Source organism: Sus scrofa, chromosome 10, assembly GCF_054392235.1.
Source record: "Sus scrofa isolate SSC_HxYL_T2T_F1_AM1 chromosome 10, Sscrofa_HxYL_maternal_Yorkshire_Landrace_v2.0, whole genome shotgun sequence".
In the NCBI taxonomy this organism is placed as follows: domain Eukaryota; kingdom Metazoa; phylum Chordata; class Mammalia; order Artiodactyla; family Suidae; genus Sus; species Sus scrofa.
The window spans coordinates 53,519,616-53,539,410 of record NC_139392.1 but is presented as its reverse complement, the minus strand read 5'-3'; the positions used below and the strand labels follow the sequence as shown (position 1 = coordinate 53,539,410).

The window sequence follows — 19,795 nt, the reverse complement described above, 5'->3', positions numbered from 1 at the left end:
AGCTCACCAGTAAAGGCATATATACAGTAAAGACAGGAAATCATCCACGCACGATTATGCTACAAAAATTAGAAATCATTAGAAAAGGAGGGTACAAATGCAGGACACTGGAGATGCACTCGCAATTAAGAGACCAACAACTTACAACAATCTCGTATATATATAGACACCTACATCAAAACTTCATGGTAACTGCAAACCAAAAATCTACAAAAGATACACAGACAAATAAGAAAAAGCAATCCAAGTACAACCCTAAAGATAGTCATCAAATCACAAGAGGAGAGACCAAGAGAAGGGAAGAAAAAAGAGCAACAAAAACAAATCCAAATCGATTAATAAAATGGCAATAAGAACATACATATCAATAATTTCCTTAAATGAAAATGGACTAAATGCCCCAACTAAAAGACACAGACTGGCTGAATGGATACAAAAACAAGACCCATATATATGCTGTCTTCAAGGAACCTACTTCACTTCAAGGGACACATGCAAATTGAAAGTGAGAGGATGGAAGAAAATTTTCCATGCAAACGGGAATCCACAGAAAGCTGGAGTAGCAATACTCATATCAGACAAAATAGACCTTAAAATGAAGACTATTTTAAGAGACAAGGAAAGACATTACCTAATGATCAAAGGATCAATCCAAGAAGAAGATACAACAACAGTAAATATATATGTGCCCAACACAGGATCACCTCAATATATAAGGCAACCGCTAACAACTTTAAAAGGAGAAACTGACAAAAACACAATAATACTGGGGGATTTTAGCACCCCACTGACAGCAATGGACAGATCATCCAGACAGAAAATCAACAAGGAAACACAGGCCATAAATGAAGCATTAGACAAGATAGACTTAATAGGTACTTATAGGACATTCCATCCAAAAGCAACAGAATACACATTCTTCTCAAATGCACACAGAACATTCTCTAAGATTGATCACTTCCTGGGCTACAAATCAAGCCTCGTTAACTTTAAGAAACTGAAATCATATCAAGCATCTTTTCTGACCACAACGCTACACTATTGGCAATCAACAACAAGAAAAAAAACTGCAAAAAACACAAACACATGGAGACTAAACAACATGCTACTAAACAACCAATGGATCACTGAAGAATCAAAGGGGAAATTAAAACATACCTAGAAGCAAATGACAACAAAGAAACAACAGTCTAAAACCTATGGGATGCAGCAAAAGCAGTTCTAAGAGGGAAGTTTACAGCAATCAGGCCTACCTCAGGAAACAAGAAAAAGCTCAAATAAACAACTTAACTTTACACCTATAGCAGCTGGAGAGAGAAGAACAGACAAAACCTAAAGTTAGCAGAAGGAAAGAAATCATAAAGATTAGAGCAGAAATAAATGGAACAGAAATGAAGAAAAGGAGAGAAAAGATCAATGAAACAAAATGTTGGTTTTTTGAAAAGATCAACAAAATTGATAAACCCTTAGCCAGACTCATCAAGAAAAAAAAGAGAGGAATCAAATCAATAAAATTAGAAATGAAAAAGGAGAAGTAACAGCAGACATCAGAGAAATACAAAGGATCATAAGAGATTACTATATGCAACTATAGCCAATAAAATGGAAAACCTAGAAGAAATGGACAAATTCTTAGAAGAGTACAATCTTCTAAGACTAAACCAATATGAAATAGACAAGATGAATGGACCAATCACAAGTACCGAAATTGAAACTGTGATTAAAAGACTTCCAATAAACAAAATCTAGGACCAGATGGTTTCTCAGGTGAATTTTATCAAACATTTAGAAAAGAGCTAACACCTATCCCTTTGAAATAATTCCAAAAAATTACAGAGGAAGGAATACTCCCAAACTCATTCTATGAGGCCACCATCACCCTGATACCAAGAGCAGACAAAGATACAACAAAAAAAGAAAATCACAGGCCGATTTCGCTGATGAACACAGATACAAAAATCATCAACAAAATACTAGCAAGCTGAATCCAACAATACATTAAAAGGACTGTATACCATGATCAAGTGGAATTTATCCCAGAGATACAAGGAATTTTCAATATCTGCAAATAAGTGTGATACACCACACTAACAAACTGAAGAATTAAAAACCATATGATCCTCTCAATAGATGCATGCAGAAAAAGCCTTTGACAAAATACAACACCCATGTCTGATTAAAAAAAAAAAAAAAAACCTCCAAAAAGTGGGCACAGCGGGAACCTACCTCAACATAATAAAGGCCACATATGACAAACCCAGAGCTAATATCATTCTCAATGATGAAAGCTGAAAGAATTCCCACTGAGATCAGGAAGAAGACAAAGATGTCTGCTCTTGCCATTACTATTCAACATAGTTTTGGAAGTCCTAGTCTAGTCACAGCATCAGAAAAGAAAAAGAAATAAATGGAATCCAAATTGGAAAGGAAGAAGTAAAACAATCCCTAATTGCAGATGACATGATATTATACCTAGAGAATCCTAAAGACTCTACCAGAAAACTGTCAGAGCTCATCCATGAATTTGGCAAAGTTGCGGGATACAAAATTAATACACAGAAATTGATGGCATTTCTATATACTAACAACGAAAGATCAGAAAGAGAAATTAGGGAAGCAATCCCGTTTACCATCACATTAAAAAGAATAAAATACCTAGGAGTAAACCTACCTAAAGAGACAAAAGATCTGTACTCTGAAAACTATAAGACACTGATGAAAGAAATCAAAGATGACATAAACAGATGGAAAGACATACCATGATCTTGGATTGGAAGAATCAATATTGTCAAAATGACTACACTGTCCAAGGCAATCTACAGATTCAATGCAATCCCTATCCATTTACCAAGGACATTTTTCACGGAACTCAAACAAAATATTTTAAAGTTTGTTTGGAAGCACAAAAGACCCAGATTAGCCAGACATCCTTAAAAAGAAAAATAAAGCTGGAGGAATCAAACTCCCTCACTTCAGATAGACTACAAAGCAATAGTCATCAAAACCGTATGGTGCTGCCACAAAGATAGAAATATAGATCAGTGGAACAGGATAGAAAGCCCAGAATTAAACCCACGCACCTACAGTCAACTCATCTATAACAAAGGAGGCAAAAATATGCAATGGAGAAAAGAGAACCCCTTCAATAAGTGGTGCTGGGAAAACTGGACAGCCACACGGAAAAGAATGAAATTAGAACACTCCCTAACACCATATACAAAAATAAACTCAAAATGGATTAAAGACCTAGATATAAGGCCAGACACTAGAAAACTCATGAGGAAAACATAGGCCAAACACTCTCTGACATAAATGACAGCAACATCTCAGATCCACCTCTTAGAGTAATGACAATAAAAACAAAAATAAACAAACAGGACCTAATCAAACTTAAAAGTTTCTGCATGGTAAAGGAAACCCTAAACAAAACCAAAAGACAACCCACGGAATGGGAGAAAATATCTGCAAATGAAGTGACTGACAAGGGATTCATCTCCAAAATTTATAAACACCTTCTGCAGCTCCATGCCAAAAAAACAAACAACCCCATCAAAAAATGGGCAGATGATCTAAACAGACAATTCTCCAAAGAAGACATACAGATGGCTAAAGAACACATGAAACAATGTTCAACATCACTCATTATTAGAGAACTACAAATCAAAACCACTCTGAGGTACCACCTTACACCAGCCAGAATGGCCATCATCCAAAACAATAAGTGCTGGAGAGGGTGTGGAGAAAAAGGAACACTAGTACACTGTTGGTGGGACTGTAAATTGGTGCAACCACTGTGGAAAACTGTGGCGATTTCTCAGAAAACTAAAAATAGAATTACCATTTGATCCAGCAATCCCACTCCTGGGCATCTATCTAGAGAAAACCATGATTGAAAAGACACATGTACTCCCATGTTCACTGCAGCACTATATCCAATAGCCAAGACATGGAAACAACCTAAATGTCCATTGACAGAGGAGTGGATCCAGAAGATGCGGGTACATATACACAACGGGATATTACTCAGCCATTAAAAGGAAAGAAATAACAGCATTTGCAGCAACATGGAGGGACCTAGATATTATCATGCTAAGTGAAGTCAGTCAGACGGTGAGACACCAACATCAAATGCTATCACTTAAATGTAGAATCTAAAAAAAGAACACAATGAACTTCTTTGCAGAACAGATACTGACTCACAGACTTTGAAAAACTTATGGTTTCCAAGTGAGACAGGTTGGGGAGCGGGGGGATGCACTGAGGGTTTGGGATAGAAATGCTGTAAAATTTGATTGTGATGATTGCTGTACAACTATAAATGTAATAAAACTCATTGAGTAATTAAAAAAAAAGAAATATCTGTGAATACCTTCATTTTCATTTGTCATGAGTTAATATTCAAGAGTGCAATTGATAGGTTGAATGGCAAGTGTATATTTAACTTTACAATAAACCACCACTGTTTACCAACATGGTTATACCACTTCACATTCTCAAAAAGAGTGTCTGAGAAACCCAGTAGTTCCATATGCTCTGCAGTACATGCTGACGTGTGTTTTAAATTTTAGTCATTTGAGGAAGTGTACAGTGGTATCATATCTTTTATTTTTCTTGTTTAATCATTTTTTACTGTGGTAAAACATACATAATAGGTATCATTTTCATCATTTATAATTGGTAACCATTTTAAGACATTAAATACATTCAACTGCTGTGTACCCATCACCCACAGTCTGTACTCAAAGCTTCCCATCATCCCCAGCATAAACTATGTACCCATTAAATGATAACTCTATTCCTTCAAGCCCCTGATAGCCTCTATTCTGTTTTCTATCTCTATGAACTTGCTTATTATTGCTTATTGCTTACCTCATATAAGTAGAATCATACAGTATTTGTCCTTCTGTGTTTGTCCTATTTCACTAACTGTGATATTTTCAAGGTTCATCCATGTTCTTGCACCGAGTAGTGCTCTCTTGTATTTTTATACCGCATTTTGTTTATCCATTCATCTGCTGATGGGCACTGGTTTGTTTCCACCTTTTAGTTATTATGAATAATGCTGCTATGATTCCTGGTTTACAGATATCTGTTCAAACCCCTGCTTCCAATTTTTTTAAAAAAATATATTCTAAGGAGTGCACCTGCTAGGTCTTACGGTAACCCTTACGTTTAACTGTTTGAGGACCTGTCAAACTGTTTTCCACAGGGCTGTACCATTTTACAGTCTCATCAGCAATATATCAGGGTTCTACTTTCTCCACATCCTTGCCAACATCTGCCATTTTTCATTTTTGTTTGTTTCTTTTTAAAACTAGAGGTATCTAATGTGCTTATTGACTAGTTGTATATCTTTGGAGAAATGTCTAGTTATGTTTCTTACCCATTTTGAATTGAGTTTTTTATTGTTATTGAGTTTTAGGAGTTTTTTTTTTTTAATATTCTGGGTGTCAATCCCATTTCAGATATATTATTTGCAAATGTTTTCACTCATTTAGTAGGTGTGGTCTTTTTCTTTTTCTTTCTCTTTTTTTTTTTTTGTCTTCTTAGGGCCACACCTGCAGCATATGGAGGTTCCCAGGCTAGGGGTCCAATCAGAGCTACAGCTGCTGGCCTACGCCACAGCCACAGCAACACGGGATCTGAGCCACATCTGTGACCTACACCACAGCTCACGGCAACACCAGATCCTTAACCCACTGAGCAAGGCCAGGGATCAAATCTGCAACCTCATGGTTCCTAGTCGGATTGTAAACCACTGAGCCACGATGGGAACTCCAAATTTTTTTTTTTTAAATCACAAATTTCCTGGGTCCCTAGATTCTCTTAATGATTTGTTAAAGATGAAATGTTCACCAATAAAAACAATTTTGAATTTCTTCACATTAGTGAAGAAACATTTTGTAATGTGACTGACTGCCTTTTTATTTGTCTGCATCTATTTGATTTGTTTAGTCTAGATTTTGGAATATTACGTTTCTTAAAATAGGCCAGTTGTACACAAGTATCTGTTGCCTTGTAAATATTTTGACTGTGTGTGTGAATGATAAAACACTCACACTGAGCTGTGCACGTCTTTCTTTTGTGTTCCATACTGTATATAAGGGTGCCTAAGAGACGCTGCATGATCTATGGACTTGAGACTTGAGAGAGCAGTGATTAAAAAAAAGAAAGTTTGATAAAACTTACCAATTTGCAATTACAGTCCATGAAAATCATCTCTCCATATAGAATATAACCATAACTATGAACATGCATTCATGTTCAGGAATTATAAAAATTTTCTCTCATAACTGAACTGATACATTTTGAAACTTGAGAAGAGGGATGTTTAGTTTAACACCTACCGCCTCTGAGTGTTAAATCCATTAAGATGATTCTCTCTGAGTTCAGACACTAATGATAAAACCATCTGTAAAACAAAATCAGTTGCAGGTTAACTCACACTGCAAACAGGATTACGTCAGTTCTATTTTCCTTGGTGTGAGTGATATTTCCGTTGAGATTCCCTGCTCTCCTCCCCCACCAATCCTCTCCTTGTGCTTTGTCAAAGTAAAAAGCAGGCAGTGCCAAGTCACATTTACTGGTAATTTGGCTTTAGGTTTAATGTCTGTTACTTCGTATTCCTATTTAAGCAAATGAATAATAGACAAGCCATTAATTCCCTCCAAATTAAAACCAAACCTATTACAAATAAAACGATGTTAGCATTAGCTTATTTTTTTCTTTCTTAACTTAGTTCTCTATTTTTAAAAATGCTCTTCAGGTATAAAGCTTCCAAAAGACCAGAATAGTTAACAAACATTAAAAGTCTCCTAACATTTTTTTAGAAGAGCTATGTTAAGGTCATAAGTTAAAATTTCTTGAGTGGCTAGAATTTAAGGCAGACAAAAACAGCTTGAATACTAAGATGTAAATACATAATACTATTTATGAGGTTATTATTTATTGAATGTTTTGCTTTAATATAAAATTCCTATCAGATTCTTTTTGAATACTATTTGTCTAATAGTAAAAGGCTGTGTTTATATTGGTTAAGGAAATCTCTTCTCCCAAAAATCTTTGAGAGAACAAATGAGATGTGTTAAGACACACAGAGGTTGGTTGATTTAGAATAACCTCTCCTGGTTTCCTTCTTCTTTCTCATAATCTCCCATCTCACGTTTTTTCCTTACATGGCCATAAGTCCACCCAAGGTAAGAAGAGATAAACATAGAAAAGTTAAACATCTCTCCTGGAGGAGTGAAATATTTCCATTTACCTTTTTTGCAGATGGTACATTAAGCAATGAAAATTTCAATACTAATAAATTAAAAACACTAAAAATACTCACATTTTTAAGTAAACCAGGATAGTAAGCTGTGGGTGCATACCCAAGTCCGCGAGTAAAAAGACCAACTTCTTTTATATCAAATCTGAATGTGGAAAGTATACAAGATAACAACCCCTAAAATCCATAAACAGAAAGAGAAAAAGGTCTTAAAAATGAAGAATGTGCCTATTATGTATAATGCCTAGAGCCTGGAGTATCTGTAAATGGAATGATCTCGATGAAACAAATAGTCTTAATTTGTCCGAATACTTGAGATTCACTTTGATTTAGGTATAAGGAAGTAAGTTAGTGATAAAGTCATTACATTAAAAATTAGTAAATTTAAACAAACATTAACCGTAAAAAAAATTATACAACTAATGAATAATGCTTTAACCATATCAAGAATGTGATCTTTACTCTTTTTATTTTTTTACTTTCATTTTTTGTTTTCTAGGGCTGCTTCCATGGCATGTGGAAGTTCTCAGGCTAGGGGTCGAATTGGAGCTGCAGCTCCTGGCCTACTCCATAGCCACAGCAGTGCCAGACCTGAGCCGCATCTGCAACCTATACCACAGCTCACGGCAAAGCCAGATCCTTAACCCACTGAGTAAGGGCAGGGATCGAACCTGCATCATCATGGATACTACTCAGGTTCGTTACTGAGCCACAATGGGAGCTCCCCTCTTTACTGTTTTTAAACTCAGTAAAAGATTTTTATCATAGTAGAGACAATAATTTAATACACAACAAGGAATGTACCACAAATCACAAGGGAGAGGAAAGATTATGCAATCGATGGTGCTAAGAAAACTATCTGAAAAAAAAACTAGATTCTCACTTTGTTATTTATCAAAATATATTTGAATTTACTGTAAATTAAAGAGATCAATGTAAAACTGAAATAAAATAATAAATAAGGAGAAAGTTGGGGAAGAACTTTGTAAACTGAAAAATCACTGGTCATTCTAAAGTTAAAACATAGCCAAACCTTGCGTTTTCCAGAAAATAACATAAGCAAAAACTAAGACGAATATCAACAAATAATACATGTGTGCAAAATGTCATATGACAAATACTAAGAGCATAAAAAGGAGTAGGAACAGATAATCCTTAAGATAAAATACGCATGCCCAAGAAACACACGGATAAATTACTCATCCTCATCATCAAAAAGGGCACATTTAAATGTCAACATACCATTTTTCACAAAATGAATTAAAGATTTTTACAGACATGAATTCCTAATGCTAATTTGGGTTCTCTGAAGCACGTACTCCGTGTGACCTACTAGAAATATATAAATGGGATCCATACATCAATGTTATCTGAATGGACAAAGGCAGCCATAGACTATGAGTGTAACACAGCCCATAACCCACCACAAACTTGGACTGCCAGGATGATGTCTGCCTAGAGGCTTGTAAACGGAAAATACCTCATAGGGTGGTAGAGGCCTACCTTACAGAAAACAACTTGAGAATGCATATAAAGGTTTTAAAAGCATTCAGAACTTTTAACATACGTGGCACACGTTTAAGGAAATAAATCCAGATACGACAATGGGGATTATGCTCGAAGATGTTCACTACAGTGTTAGTTCTTCCAGTTTTTACTGTGAGAAAACATTTTCCAATGTTCAACAGCAGGGAATGATTTCTTTTTAATATCCTCAATACACTGGCTCATTGTGGGCCAATAAAATGCTTATAAAGAATTTAGGATAGCATTTTAAATGGTTTATTATAATGTTAAATAAAGAATGGGAGAGGCAAAATTGTACGTACAGAAATGATCTCATCAAATAAATATGATCCAAATATGAGAAAGAAAACACAATCAAAGAAAATATCACCAAAAGTTAGTAGTCCCTGGGATGGTGCTGTTATGGGTATATGGATATAATATATATACATTTTTTTTTCTTCTTTCTACTTCAACACATATTCCAGTTTGCCATACATGTACGTACTACTTTTCAATCAGGAGAAAAAAATCTTTACTTTTTTAAAAGTGTTATTTGGAAATATTTTAACAACAACTTTGAGACATAATTCATATACCATTAAATTCACCCTTTTTAAAGTATAAAAACCAGTGGTTTTTAGTGTATTCACAGGGCAATAGTCATTTTACATTTTTTTAAAGTCTTGTAGTAATGCATTTTGTGAGTACACAGTATGAGATAAATTGTATAAATTGGAGTTCCCGTTGTGGCGCAGTGGAAACGAATCCGACTAGGAACCAGGAGGGTGTGGGTTCGATCCCTGGCCTAGCTCAGTGGGTTAAGGATCTGGTGTTGCCGTGAGCTGTGGTGTAGACTGGCAGCTACAACTCCGATTAGACCCCTAGCCTGGCAGATCCTGCATTGCTGTGGCTGTGGTATAGGCCAGCAGCTATAGCTCCAATTAGACCCTTAGCCTGGAAACCTCCATATGCTGTGAATAAGGCCCTAAAAAGCCAAAAAAAAAAAAAAAAAAAAAAAAAAACTGTATAAATGTGTGTGAGTTCATACACAAATACTTAGGGCAGTTGAATCTAGGGAAGAGGCTGTATCAGCTCAGTCAAGGGCAGGGCCCCACGAGGCTGGGGCAACTAACACACCAGTTAACACAAGGGGCGTGTTTCACTAATCCATCGTAGCACTCATTTCAATTTTATCATAAACTATTTCACATATTCAAAAGATATAAAATAGTTATGATAAAGTTAGCCCACCATGGAACTTAATAAAGCAGTAGAAACACCGAGGAGGCACTTGGCGTGCCATCTTTCCTTTTCCCCTCCATGATGCTACAGTGGTCCTTCTACCCTGATCTGATGGGCACCCTTTCCTGTAGATCATGGTATTTTTCTCCCTGTGAGCTCAGATCTTCCTCGGTCTCCTCAAAACAACATAACTAAGCAGTACAGGTTGAAATCTGCTGTCCCTACATGAGACCTCATCTACTGTTTTCAAATTAGAGGAGTGCATAGCAAGCTAACAAGGTAACTTAGAAACACTGATACTCAGTAGAAGATACTCATAATTACAAAAAAAAAAACAAAGACCCAGCAACATGCATAATGCGATTTACAAAACCTGAAACCAGTGAAAAGTGAGAAATACAGGAAGTTTACAGAGTTAAAGTGGCCTTTTTAATAAGGTGTAAGGTAATGAAAAGGCTCTTTCTAGAGTGAAGAAAACTGCATATATTGGCCTTTTTCCCCTTCCAGTTCAAAGCTGTCCTTTATCAATACAGAAAGCAAATAGGAGCTGACAATAGCCCCAGGAGAGTTCAAAGACTAAGTGCAATGTGGGTGAGATCAAGCAGTTGTGGTTAGGTTGGCAGCATCAGGGGAGGTCAGATACAGTCAATGTACCATCCTTTGATGGGTGGTGTTTACTGGTGGCTTCTGCTTTATTCATTACACAAGCAGCACACGCCGTGCTCTCAGCAAGTGGGTCCTGACACCCTATGTAGGATGCAATGCACGTGTTCTGGTGAAAGAAAGCCCAGCCAGGCTTGGCCAACCACAAGCCGCATCCGTGTGGAGGTGCACACACCAGACCGGGCAGGGGGAGGTAGGAGGCCCAATTTCCTTCTTTGAAAACTAGATGGCCAATGGCTCAGAGGCAGGAGCAGTCTGGATTTTTCACAGAGGAAGTCAGTTTGATGCTACATGGAGGGAGGGCAGTACCAAAAATTGCTTAACTTTCTGCTTCTGAAAGGATGAAAATGCAACTTGACTCTCCCAGAACCCAGAAGCTCTAAATGCCCTCGAATTCCAGACCCTGTTCCCTATAGGTAAAAGATCATACTTTTTGCTGTTTTAGGGCTTGCTTTCTGCTCTGTACAAAACTTTGTGGAAGGGGAAAAACAGGCCCCTGAGTATGTGCCTCTATGCTTGAAACTTCTTGAAACTGCTCCTAACTGCTTGTTTGGCTTCTGTAAACCTGCTTGCATAAGATAAAAAGAGGAGAAGTCAATCGCCTAACCGACCCCAGTAAGGTCGGGCGTGCCACAAAATGTTGAAAATCCTGATAAATATATCTTGGTGACAATATGTCTCCCCCACCCAGAGACAGGCACAAACATGTAACTCCAGAACAACTTAAAATTAATTGGTCCACAAAGCGCGGGCTCTCGAAGTTTTGAATTGACTGGTTTGTGATATTTTAAAATGATTAGTTTGTAAAAGCGCGGGCTTTGTTATGAACCCCATAAAAAGCTGTCCCGACTCCACACTCGGGGCCGCAGTCCTCTACCCCTGCGTGGTGTATGACTGTGGGCCCCAGCGCGCTTGGAATAAAAATCCTCTTGCTGTTTGCATCAAGACCGCTTCTCGTGAGTGATTAAGGGGAGTCGCCTCTTCCGAGCCTGGAGGTTCTTTTTGCGGGTCTTACACTTCCAGACTTCTGGCACTCTATTTAACAAACATTTAAAGCATTTAACTGCTGGGAGCTGGTCTAATAATCTATAAACAGCAACTCATGTAATCCCCAGAGCCTAGGGGGTAAGTGCTATTATTGAATGTGCTATAGATGAGGAAACTGAGATACACTCTGCATAAGAAACATGCCCAAGGCTGGTTACTTTATGGCCAAACCTCATAAGGGTCTCCCTGTGTGCAGTCTCCATGAAGCAGCTGGAATAGTGTAACAATGCAAATCTGACCGGTATTCAGCTTCTATGGTTCCCCAAAACACTTATGGTGAAGCCCAAACCTCTCCCCGAAGCATGAAACCTGGCCCTGCTGGTTTTGCAGCTTCTACCTGGGGCTGACTCCCTCACTAGCTTCTCTGGGGCCCCAATGGTTCTTTGCTCCCTCATTTTCCAGTCTCTCTGCCAGGAGGGCTCTTCCAGCCCGTTTACCTGGTTAAATGTGACTTTGTGAGGGAAATTACAACTGAAGTGTTTTGAATGCTTACCATGGGTAAAGCACTGAGCTAAGTTCTCTAAAGTGTGGCATCTCACTTAAAATTACATTAATTGTTTTCAGTAAAATTCAATTAAACAGTTTCAATTAAACCACCTGTAAACTGGTGACTGCTATCCTAGTGCATATGATTGTCTCTTTAAAAATTAAGGGTTAAGTACTGTAGATTCAGTTGGGATGGAAAGTAACCTAGTCTATGCATAACAAAAGCAAACTGGTTTCAAGGCAGTAACACTTAAGGGTTGGCTAAGATTGCAGGTCTTAAAGAAAACCATGTAAAGGCTTTCCCTGTAAACCAGCGCTGCTGAGAAGCATTCACATGCTAGATGCTGGACCAGCACATGGAGGCTAGCTTCCCAAAACTGCATGAGTTACTCTGGTAGTGGAGCCAGCACATGGAGGCTAGCTTCCCAAAACTGCATGAGTTACTCTGGTAGTGGAGCCAATGAAAGTTAAAAAAAAAAAAAAAAAAAAACAAAAAAAAAAAAACAAAAAAAAACTAGGACATTCAACAGATTCAGAGGGTGTGATCAGGGACTGTAAATAATTTCTGAGTAATGTTTAAAATAGCCATAAACAGTTCCCTAGATAGTATTCACAACACCTGCATACTACAAGCTGACTATAACACTGGAGGTCTTGGAAACAGAAAAATAATTTAATTGGCAGACCTGTCCTGGCCTAAATTCCCAAAATGATATGGTTAGAAATTCATTTTTAAAAAATCCATTGCTGTAAGATTAGTTCTCCACCCTATCTCCCACTCTGTTTAAAAAAACAAAACAAACAAAACCCTCCCTATACCTATTAAGGAATACCTATTAAGTCAGTATTGGCAAGGATATGGTGAGAATGGCACGCCATTGCTGTTGGGAGCACAAATTTGTAAAGCCTTTCTGGGGAGTCACTGGATGATATGTAAAAGGATATGCATTAACATTTATATCCTTTTACCCGGAAGCTTAATTTCTAAGAATATATCCTAAGGAAAGATTTAGATTCATGGCAGCATTGCTTATAACAGTGAAAAACTAGAAGGAGCCAAGATATCCAAAAACACTGCATTGGTTGAATTCATCGTGGTTTATCCAATAGCATGCATTACATTGTAAAACAGATATTTAATGACAAAGGAAAAGGCAACATAGCATTAATTTGAAAAGCACGGTGTAAAAAGTGTATATTCAATGTGATAACATGTTAACATATTATTTCTGAAAGTGCTTTAAAATTTCTTCTCGATCCTACCTACATTTCCAAGGTTTCTACAATTACCATATCTTCCTTTTTATCATAAACGTTTTTTCTGAAAAACAAAATTACACGCTTTAACTTATGTTGGTTTTCTCCCCCATAATTCCTAATACAGATTGCTACAGAGGGCCACAAGAGTTTTATCCTTGGAGAACATAAGCAGCTTAAGTCTTAGAAACAACATATTGTGGCTTGGCTATGGTTGCATACCTTCAAAACAGGCACCTCAAACTTTAGACCTCCAGATCTCTCTTTTACATTTAAACATTGATAGGCATGTCTCACTGCTAAAAATAATTTTTCTTACTGCCACCTAGTGGCAAACGTTCTAAAGATAAAACCAATAAAGATTCTGTAGGCACTGGTCCTTGGACAAAAATTAATTCCTACAGTCATGTGATAATTGCTTCTTTTAAAAATGCTAACAAAGCGATCTTGGAGAACTTTTACTCCAACCATCATCATTTTATTGATGAGGAATTGGGCTTTTTTTCTTTTCTTTTTTTTTTTTTTTTTTTGCTTTGTAGGGCCGCACCCATGGCATATGGAAATTCCCAGGCTAGTGATCAAATTGGAGCTGTAGCTGCCGGCCTACACCACAGCCACAGCAACACAGGATCTGAGCCACATCTGCTCATGGCTCATGGCCAGATCCTTAACCTACTGAGCAAGGTCATGGATTGAACCTGCATCCTCATGGATGCTAGTCAGATTCGTTAACCACTGAGCCACAATGGGAATTCCAGGAATTGGGCTTCTAAATACACAAATTGTTATCTACGAAAGGATGTGGGTGTAAATGAACAGGCTCCGATTTGAAGGGCATAAAGAAAATGTGCAAATGCATCATCCTGACTCGTGATCTAAAATCCTTTAAGGGTGGAAAGTGCAGGAACCAACACGGCTGTGGATAAAACATTTTCAGCCCAATTTTGATTCATGCAGGAGTTTGAGGAACTCTGCGAATATTTGAAAAGCCATTTAAAAATGCTCTTACCATGAAAGTGGACTTTCAAGGAAAAAGTTTTAAATAAATTAGGGGAAAATCCATTTCCCTTGTTTTCAGGTGTTCTTTCTTGTCCTAGCCTCACTGTATCTGTTCCATCTTGTAACAGGCAACACATTCACAGGAGGGTTAGGAAAGTTGGAGCAGTGAGGCTGTGGTTTGGCACAGGGTATGGGTGTGGAAGAAGGGCTGTGCTTTTTGCTCAGGCAAAAGGTTAGGAGAGCCAAATTGTGGTCAATATTCTTGAACTGAGACAGAGCATATATTTTATATTTCTCCAAATAATTTCTTCATCTGAACACTAAGAATTTCATTTTTTAGAATTTCCACCACTTTGGAAATTACACCTATCTCTTTATAAATAGTATCAATAAACATTTTCATAAACAAGGATCCCTCATTCATTCATCAAACAAAGACGAAGTGTAATCTGTATCCAAGTCACTCTACTGGGGTTATTGGGATAAGAAGCCCCCAACAATCTGATGAAGGGAGACAGAGATGAAAAAATCCATATTATAAGACCGACCACAGTAAGTGCCATAATGAAGGGCTATGACAATCACTGTGGGGACAGAGAAAGTAATGATTAATTCCATCTATAGGGTTCAGGGTGCTCCCAGAGATGATGACTTCTGAGCTGATTCTGAGAGCTGAGGAAGGAGAGATAGACTGAGAAGGCAGCAGAGGAAAGAAGGATGTGTCCTACTGGCTGGAGTAGACAGAGAAAAGTGACTAGAAGGATTAGAGAAAGGTGGTGGCCGAGGGGCCATGGTGTATGGGCAAAGACCGGAGGATGCTCCTGTCACCCCCCTTCTGCTCCCAGCCTTCAGAGGATTCCTAAGTACAGCCTTCCCTACAATCTCTCTCTTGGATTCCTGCAATTTGGTAACAACAGACTTCCTGCTGGTCACCACATGCACCCAGCCCTTTCCCCTCAGCATTTCTTTCTTCTGAGGAACCCAACAATCCTCACCCATCTCCAGCTGCCCAAGTTACACATATTCCCTCAAAGTCCATCTTTTGCAAAGATTCTTGTTCCAGTTCCCAACAGGATGAGATGGTGTTCTCCTGAAATCTCCATGGCACCCTATCTGTATTTCTCTCACGACGCCTTCCACGTTCTGCCATGCACTGGAGTTAGGAATGTCCTCATTCTGTTCGTTACTGCCCAGGCTCTCCAAGGCAGGGACCGTCTTGTTAATCTTTACATTCTTTAGCGCCACCGTTCACTTGCCCTCGGCATCTCGCACACTAGGTGTTCAATCAACACTAGCTGAATTGAACTCCATAGAATGAATTGCTCATCTACAGTCACTGAACAATAAAACGACTGTAGGATTCCTTTGTTTGACCTCATTACAGTACAGAATGATAAATGTTCCTTTTCACAATTTACTTTCCTAAGTTTCAGTCCATAAAATACCCACAGAGTACTGGGGAAAACATGACATTGCTAAGTATTTTTGCTTCAAAGGGTTTTACTTAATATGTTAACACTGACTGGAACCTGGCACACTGATGTGGTTATAATTTCACTGAATAATATGCTGCTTTGGTGCTACTCATCCTGCGGCAACCTATGAGTACACCACACTATTAGAAGAGCACCAGAAAGCACACGAGAAGCAGTCAGAAGCAAGGACCATCTTTGCTAAAAAGGGCACAAGGAAACTACAAAACAATCTCAGCTATACACTTACATAAAAACATAATGCAGATCTACACATTTTCAAAACTCTTCCCTCTACAAACCTAAATAAGAAAATAAAACTTCTGTTAGTTCAATCCAATTTATTCACGTATTTTTGGCCCCAGAATGTAATCCTTGAAGTACAGCACAAGTTTAATCTTCTCTTTTCTCAAGATTTCACAGAAGCATCTGGTATATTCAGATCTGGGCCAGCAAAATGCTGCCATTTTCAATACTTGGTAGGGTTTTTTTTTTATTATTGTATAAAATACCTGTGCCTAAACCCTGAATTAGTCACTTCCTTTTTTATGTTCCCATGACATTTTATGTAAATATATAGTAAAACATTTATATTATCCTGGAATTGTTTGTTTACTTAAGCAATATTAAAATCCCCAAATTAATTAAATCACTGGCAAGTGATTTATATTTTTCTAAATTAGACACCACAGTGAAACTTTCAAAAGAACAATCTTAAATGATCATTTCTCCCTGCCAACAAAGACAATCTAGAAACTAGACCAACATATAAGCATCAACTAAATATATTATTTCACTGAAAAAAAACCTTTAAAAAACACCTATTAAAAACTGCATAGATGGAGAGATATACTATTGTTAAACCATGAAAAATTCCACGTCATAAAGGCATCAATTCTCTGTCATATAGACTCAATGCAGTACCATCAAGAACCCTAAATATGATTTTTGGTAGAACTTCAGAAGTTCTTCTAAAATTTACATAGAAAAACAAGTGGCCAAGCACACATGCTAAGAGAAAGAAGAAAATTGCAGAAGAAAACATACAGCATGACTCCATTTCTGGGAAGTCCAAAGAGGCACACTAAACAAGATGTTAATCAGGCATACGTACACAGGGGCCAGAACTATACATTCCTCAAAGTATTTCTGGCGGCAGTTCCTAAGAGACTAAGTGGAATAAATCAAATTCAATATCTCACACCATAACAAGTGTTACTCTGTGATTGTTAGTCTAAGTTTGTTAGTCCCATAGTTCTGAGCAGTCCCAATAGTTATTCTGTGCTTGTGAGTCTGTGCTTATTAGTCTTATAGTTCTGAGACTTTTCAGGAAGGAAATATCATTCAATAAAGATTCAGCTTCACATCTAACTCTTCTAAAATCTGAAATCCTTAGTATCTGAAATAATAAGGAAGACTGTTTGCATGATAGGTGATACAGCTGCATACCCACTGCTGATGATGAAACTATAAAATAAGATAAACATTGTTTGTAAAGTATTTTAGAATTCTATCAGTCAAAAAAATTTTAGGCTTCCATGTATTTGTTATTTGTATATGTTACAAATTAAAAGACAGGTAAACATGTGACTGGTGCAACTGATAGTAGAATAATCTATAATTCAAACCTAGAAGAAATGAGTCCTGAATTAAAGATATAGGTTTATTTCTTTTCTTTCTTTTTTTTTATGTGTGGTGTCTTTTGTCTTTTTATTTGAGGGCCACACCCACAGCACATGGAGGTTCCCAGGCTAGGGCTTGAGTCAGAGCTGTAGCCGCTGGCCTTCACCACAGCTACAGCAATGCCAGATCTGAGCTGTGTCTGTAACCTGCACCACAACTCACGGCAACACTGGAGCCTTAACCCACTAAGCAAGGCAAGGGATTGAACCTGCAACCTCATGGTTCCTAGTTGGATTCGTTTCCCCTGCGCCGCGATGGGAACTCCTGATGTAGGTTTATTTCTAATGCAATCTTTCTAAAAATCAGAGGTGTCTAAATTAATTTGAAAACATTTGAGGAAAAAACTCTATTTTCATTACAAATATTTGTGATGATATATTCTTTAGTAAAGTAATAACGAATGGTTAAACTTTTTAAGGAATAAAAACAGGATAAGCATCAGACTTGTACATTATTTCCGTCAAACACAAATGGCAGTCTGAATAAATTTACCAAAGCCATGCCACAGAAAGCAAACAACGCCCAATGCTAAACCTAGAACCCAACAATTTGTTTCCAACAGTTAAGAGTCTTGCTTATTAGTCTTATTAAAGCATCACAGATTTAAACTAATAGATCTACAATTATAAGAATTCCTTTTATTTCAATCCAATATTCCCTGTTAAATGACTTTCAACCTCACAGAGTCTAAATCTACTTAAGCTTAAGTGGACAAAGTTTAATTCAATGAAAAACTTACTACCAATGGAAAACTAACCATAGAACACATGCTTTGAGAAACACTTTTCTCTATTACCTGGTTGGGAAGCCAAATTCAGTAAGCAGTTAGTCACTGACTATTTTTTGCCTCCTTCATAAACCACACTCTTAGATGTGTAAAAGCTCAAATATAATTTCAAATCGGGGAAGAAGCCAGAGTATACATAATAGTTCTTTTTTCCTTAGATTTGAAAGACCACCATTTAAAACAAATGAATTTACTACTCAGGACTCTTTTAAATAAAGGTTAGATCTGAGAAACTATATATTGATCAAGCCCCTTCACAGGGCTGCTGAAATACCCTTAAGATGAGGAGGTTGAAGGATAATGTGAGAAAAAGAATGTATATATATATGTGTGGCTGGGTCACTTTGCTGTACAATAGAAAACTGACAGAACTCTGTAAACCCAACAATAATGGAAAAAATAAAAATCATTAAAAAAAAAAGAGGAGGTTTTCTCAATCCAGGTACTACTGACATTTGAGGGCCTGATAATTTTTTGCTACCAGGGTTGGGGAGGTGTATTTCTGGCCTCTATCCACTAGATGCCAAAGCAACCTCCCTCCAAAAACAAAAGTTGTGATAACCAAAATTGTCTTAAGACCCCGCCGAATCCCCTCAAGAGCAAAGCAGTCGTGGCTGAGAAACTCCTGGTGTCTTGTATACAGTTTAAACATACCATCTGCCCTCCATATCCATGGGCTCTGCATCTGCACATTCAAATAACTGTGGATTGAAAACATTTGGGAAAAAAAATTTCCAAAAAGTTCTCCAAAGCAAAACTTGAATTTTGGTGCATCAGCAACTAATTACATAGCATTTCCAATGTATTTACATAGCATTTACACTGCATTAGGTATTAAAAGTAATCTAGAGGTGATTTAAAATATACAGTAGGACATGTGCATGTTATATGCAAACAGTATGCCATTTCATATGAGGGTCTTGAGTATCCAAGGGTTTTGGTATCCTGTTGAGGGGTGGGGGTTGGGGGTGTGTGGTTGGGGGAGTCATAGAAACCAATACTCACTAGGATAGTGAAGGATGACTCACTGCTTTTAAAAATTATTGGATTATAGTTTTTGTTTGTTTGTTTTGTATTTTGTCTTTTTAGGGCTGCACCCACGGCATATGGAGGTTCCCAGGCTAGGGGTCGAATTGGAGCTGCAGCTGTTGGCCTACGCCACAGCAACGCGGGATCCGAGCCGTGTCTGCAACCCACACCACAGCTCATGGCAATGCTGGATCCCTAACCCACTGAGTGAGGCCAGGGATTGAACCTACGTCCTCATGGATTACCAGTCAGATTCCACTGAGCTATGATGGGAACTCCCGGATTATAGTTTTTGAATATTCCTTTGTCCCTAGTATAAAGATGAATACTGGCAATATGAAGGAAACTTTG

At 37.7% G+C, this 19,795-nt stretch overlaps 1 protein-coding gene across 29 annotated transcripts in view; it reads right to left on the bottom strand.

Annotated features, from left to right (window-relative positions):
• Window positions 1-19,795, bottom strand: part of FANCC (FA complementation group C) — a 264,288-nt gene that overhangs the window by 82,891 nt on the left and 161,602 nt on the right. For 25 of the 29 annotated variants that reach the window (XR_014817681.1, XR_014817688.1, XR_014817687.1 and 22 more), the window contains 2 exons: window positions 7,334-7,447; window positions 6,348-6,412 (listed from right to left, as the gene is read on the bottom strand). The exons of the other annotated variants lie outside the window; for them this stretch is intronic. Coding sequence is in view for 5 of the 25 variants with exons in the window: in XM_021064599.2 (XP_020920258.2) it covers window positions 6,348-6,412; window positions 7,334-7,447 (179 nt within the window). In the remaining 20 variants the exon portion in view is untranslated. The remainder of the gene's footprint in view (window positions 1-6,347; window positions 6,413-7,333; window positions 7,448-19,795) is intronic. 29 annotated transcript variants of the gene reach the window in all.